Consider the following 3,538-nt stretch of genomic DNA (forward strand, 5'->3'; position numbering starts at 1 on the left):
CCTCACGTTCGTGCTGACAACATCATGACAAAGAAACATTTGAGATAAAGAGTAAACACATGGTTTTTTACTGGTTTTAAATTACGGCACTAAACAACTTTATAGTGCGACCCTCTTGGACCACCCAAAGTTTATGTTTAACACTCCAGTGTGCGCAAACAGTTGTTAGACTTAATTACATTCTTTTTTAGTTAGTTTATTATATTACGAAAACGTTTCTGGAAGAAAGCATCTGTTATTTAAGCTTTATCTCTTTCTCCAATAAAGTACTATTCAGCAATATTATGCGCAAATTGCTATAAAATAAATACCTTTAATACGTACACAAACGTATATTTCGAATTTCTATGTGTGGCTACTTTAAAATTTGTTTCATCTTTTGCTACTATTATGATTTTAGGGTTTGCTTAATTTATTCCAAAAAGTACATCTGGACAAAAGTAAAAGTTAAGTCTGATGCAGGTTTCTTGTAAATGCCTTCATTCGTAATGTTTGTAATAGCAAAGTCTGTGTTGCTGGCAGTGTGTCGATGAGAGAAAAGTCTGTGACAATCAAGTGGACTGTGATGACCACAAAGACGAAGACATATGTCACATAGGTATTTGGCATGAAACTACTACATATGAGCAATTGGCTGTTAAAACATCTCAAAGACTTCAATTTCAAAAAGGCCTGTTCACTTTCACTGATTACAACTCGTCTGACACATCGGCTTTTATTTGTCCTTTGTCCGACTTCACTTGCGCCAGTCTACATCAGGTTTGTCTTCCTGTCTACCTCCGTTGTAATGACATGTACGACTGTCCTGGTCACGAAGACGAGGCGGCATGTGACAGGTACACGTGTCCCGGCTTCTACCGTTGTCGCGGCTCTCAGGTGTGTGTTCACGAGAGTCACGTGTGTGACGGGACGTACCATTGTCCACAGCGGGATGATGAAATACTGTGTAATGAAACATGTCCACACAACTGTGTCTGTCATGGCTGGGCCTTCATTTGTTCTGACATTTTCCATGCTGCTGACTATTCTAACATTCGATATCTTGATGCCAGCGGGACCTCGATGACCCTCGCTGACCTGTGGAACAACACCTTCCTCGTTCATCTCAGTCTAGTCCGGTGTAATCTGACTGAACTGCATGAAGTCGTCTTGCCTAATCTTAGAACTCTGGATCTGAGCAACAATGAGTTAACTTATATAAGAAGCAGTCATTTTGCTGGTCTGAAAAACATAGAATTTTTAAGGATCAGTAATAATCATCAAAAGCTTTTTTATTTTAACGATTTTGTTTTTTCAAACTCTTTAAAGATTTTAGAGATGAGCCATATCCCAGTGTTAAAAATTGATTTTGGAATACTTAGTTTTTGTGCAAATTTAACCATGTTAAATCTCTCTGGTAGTCAGGTAAATCACGTGACAGGACAAGGCTTTCCTAGAATGAATCATCTGCGCGTGCTAGATCTTCGCCAATGTCCAATCACTGTGTTCCCAAAGGAAATATTCCAGGCTCTGCCCCGACTAGAGACTGTTTATGCTGACAACTACAAGCTGTGCTGTCCGGTGACACTACCCCGAGGGTTCAACGTGCTCAACTGTCACGCTCCCTCCGATGAAGTGTCTTCCTGTGACGATCTGCTGCGCTCCAACCTGTACCGCGTGGCACTCGCCATCTTTGCCTCGCTGGCCTTACTAGGAAATGTCGGCACACTGCTTTACCGCTTCATCTTCCACAACAGCACAGGTAACGTGGGCTACGATGTCTTTGTCACCAACCTGTGTGTGGCCGACTGTCTCATGGGTGTGTATTTACTCATTATCGGTGTGGCCGATCACAGGTACAGAGGCTCTTACTTGTGGGAGGACATGGAGTGGAGAAACAGCGGTTTGTGCAAGACTGCAGGCTTCACGTGTTTGTTGTCCATGGAGATATCTGTCTTTATCATCTTTCTAATCACTACTGACCGCTTCTTGGTTCTTCGTTTCCCTTTTAGTTCCTTTCATTTTAGGAAGCGTTCAGCACAGTTTACATGTGGACTTGTGTGGCTGGCAGGTGTGACCTTAGCTGTGACCCCTTGTCTTCCTATGACGTCACACTGGCAGTTTTACAGCCAGACTAGTATTTGTATTCCACTTCCTACGTCGAGGGTGGATTTTCCTGGTCGTAAGTATTCTTTTATTGTTATGGTTGTGCTGAATTTTATTTGTTTTCTTTTTATTTTTGTGGGCCAGGTGTTAATTTACTGGTCTATTCGCGCGACCTCCATGTGTGTGTCCAGCACATCCAAAGCTACTCAAGACATTACTGTAGCACGACGGCTAATCACTGTAGTGATGTCGGACTTTGTTTGCTGGTTTCCTGTGGGTTTGACGGGAATTCTCGCCACCTATGACTTTCCCATCTCGGGAGAGGTGAATGTGGCGATGGCTATTTTTATTTTACCTGTAAACTCGGCGCTGAACCCCTTCCTTTACACCTTTAACATTTACTTGGAGCGGCGACGGCGTGCTAGAGAAGAAGAAAGAGTAAAAGGAATCATTTGTCAACTAAAAGTTGCCAAAGATTTACCACAGGTTGATGTTAAAGAATAAAATGAAACTTTCTGCAGTTTACTTTGTTAAGGCAGTGGTCGGTAGTACTGAAAGAGTTATAATCACTCTTTTTTTATTGTATGAACACCTTTTGAGGATTATAGTCTTCTCTCTATTCTCTTTTTTACAGTTCCAAGTGCTCTCAAAAAAACTTTGTCATATTATAGTTTTTAACCAGTTCTAATTTTCATTAATTTTGTTGTTTTTTGAAAATTTCCAATTCCGTTTGTATTCTCCAGTCGCTGATTTACGCTTAATTGGATCTTGTGCTGAAATGGTTAGGTTAATCTGTCTCATTAATTATTTTTGTGTTATTACTTAAATTTAATGCTTGTATTTAAATAAATGTTTTAATAAGTATTAAATAAAATTACAAAGGTGTGAAATGCCCCAAATTTAGACAAAGATATTCATTACTGAGGAACAATAACTACTGTCCGACACCAAGGGCAGATGGAATAACAGCAGAGATGTTGAAAGCAGATGTGAATGTGACAGCTCCCATGCTGACTGAAATCTTCAGGCAAGTTTGGGAATCAGCACAGCTCCTTAATGCGTGGAAGACAGGGGTCATCTTCAATTTACCCAAGAAAGGCGATCTTGGAGACAGCAATAGTCGGAGGGGTATAACACTTCTTTCCCTCAACAGCAAGGTCTTCAGCAAGATTGTTTTGTCAAGACTGACGCCAACCTTTGAGAAAGATCTCCGACCACAGAAAGCAGGATTTTGTCCTGAACAGAGCAACGAGTGGAACACACCGCTGTAAATTAATTTTATCGACATGGAGAAGGCTTTAGACCGAGAGTCCTTACGGAAGATCCTGAGGAATTAGGTTGTTCAGGTCGTTAAATTGCTCTACAGCGATTTCAAATCCCAAGTTGTCTGTGACACAGAGCTCACAGACCCCTACAGCATCAAGACAGGGGGTGAAGCAGGGCTGAATTCTGT

General features: G+C 41.2%; 1 protein-coding gene across 1 annotated transcript; it reads left to right on the forward strand.

Moving 5' to 3' along the window:
- Positions 1-1,437: 1,437 nt before the first annotated feature.
- LOC112555574 (G-protein coupled receptor GRL101-like) lies at positions 1,438-2,589 on the forward strand. The gene has a single exon (XM_025224008.1). The coding sequence runs from the start codon at positions 1,438-1,440 to the stop codon at positions 2,587-2,589; it is 1,152 nt and encodes a 383-aa protein (XP_025079793.1).
- Positions 2,590-3,538: the final 949 nt, after the last annotated feature.

Source organism: Pomacea canaliculata, linkage group LG14 (assembly GCF_003073045.1).
Source record: "Pomacea canaliculata isolate SZHN2017 linkage group LG14, ASM307304v1, whole genome shotgun sequence".
Lineage (NCBI taxonomy): Eukaryota > Metazoa > Mollusca > Gastropoda > Architaenioglossa > Ampullariidae > Pomacea > Pomacea canaliculata.

Bases quoted from the DNA above. Each gene is read 5' to 3' on its own strand.
- LOC112555574 (XM_025224008.1), top strand. From the start codon at position 1,438: ATGAATCATCTGCGCGTGCTAGATCTTCGCCAATGTCCAATCACTGTG.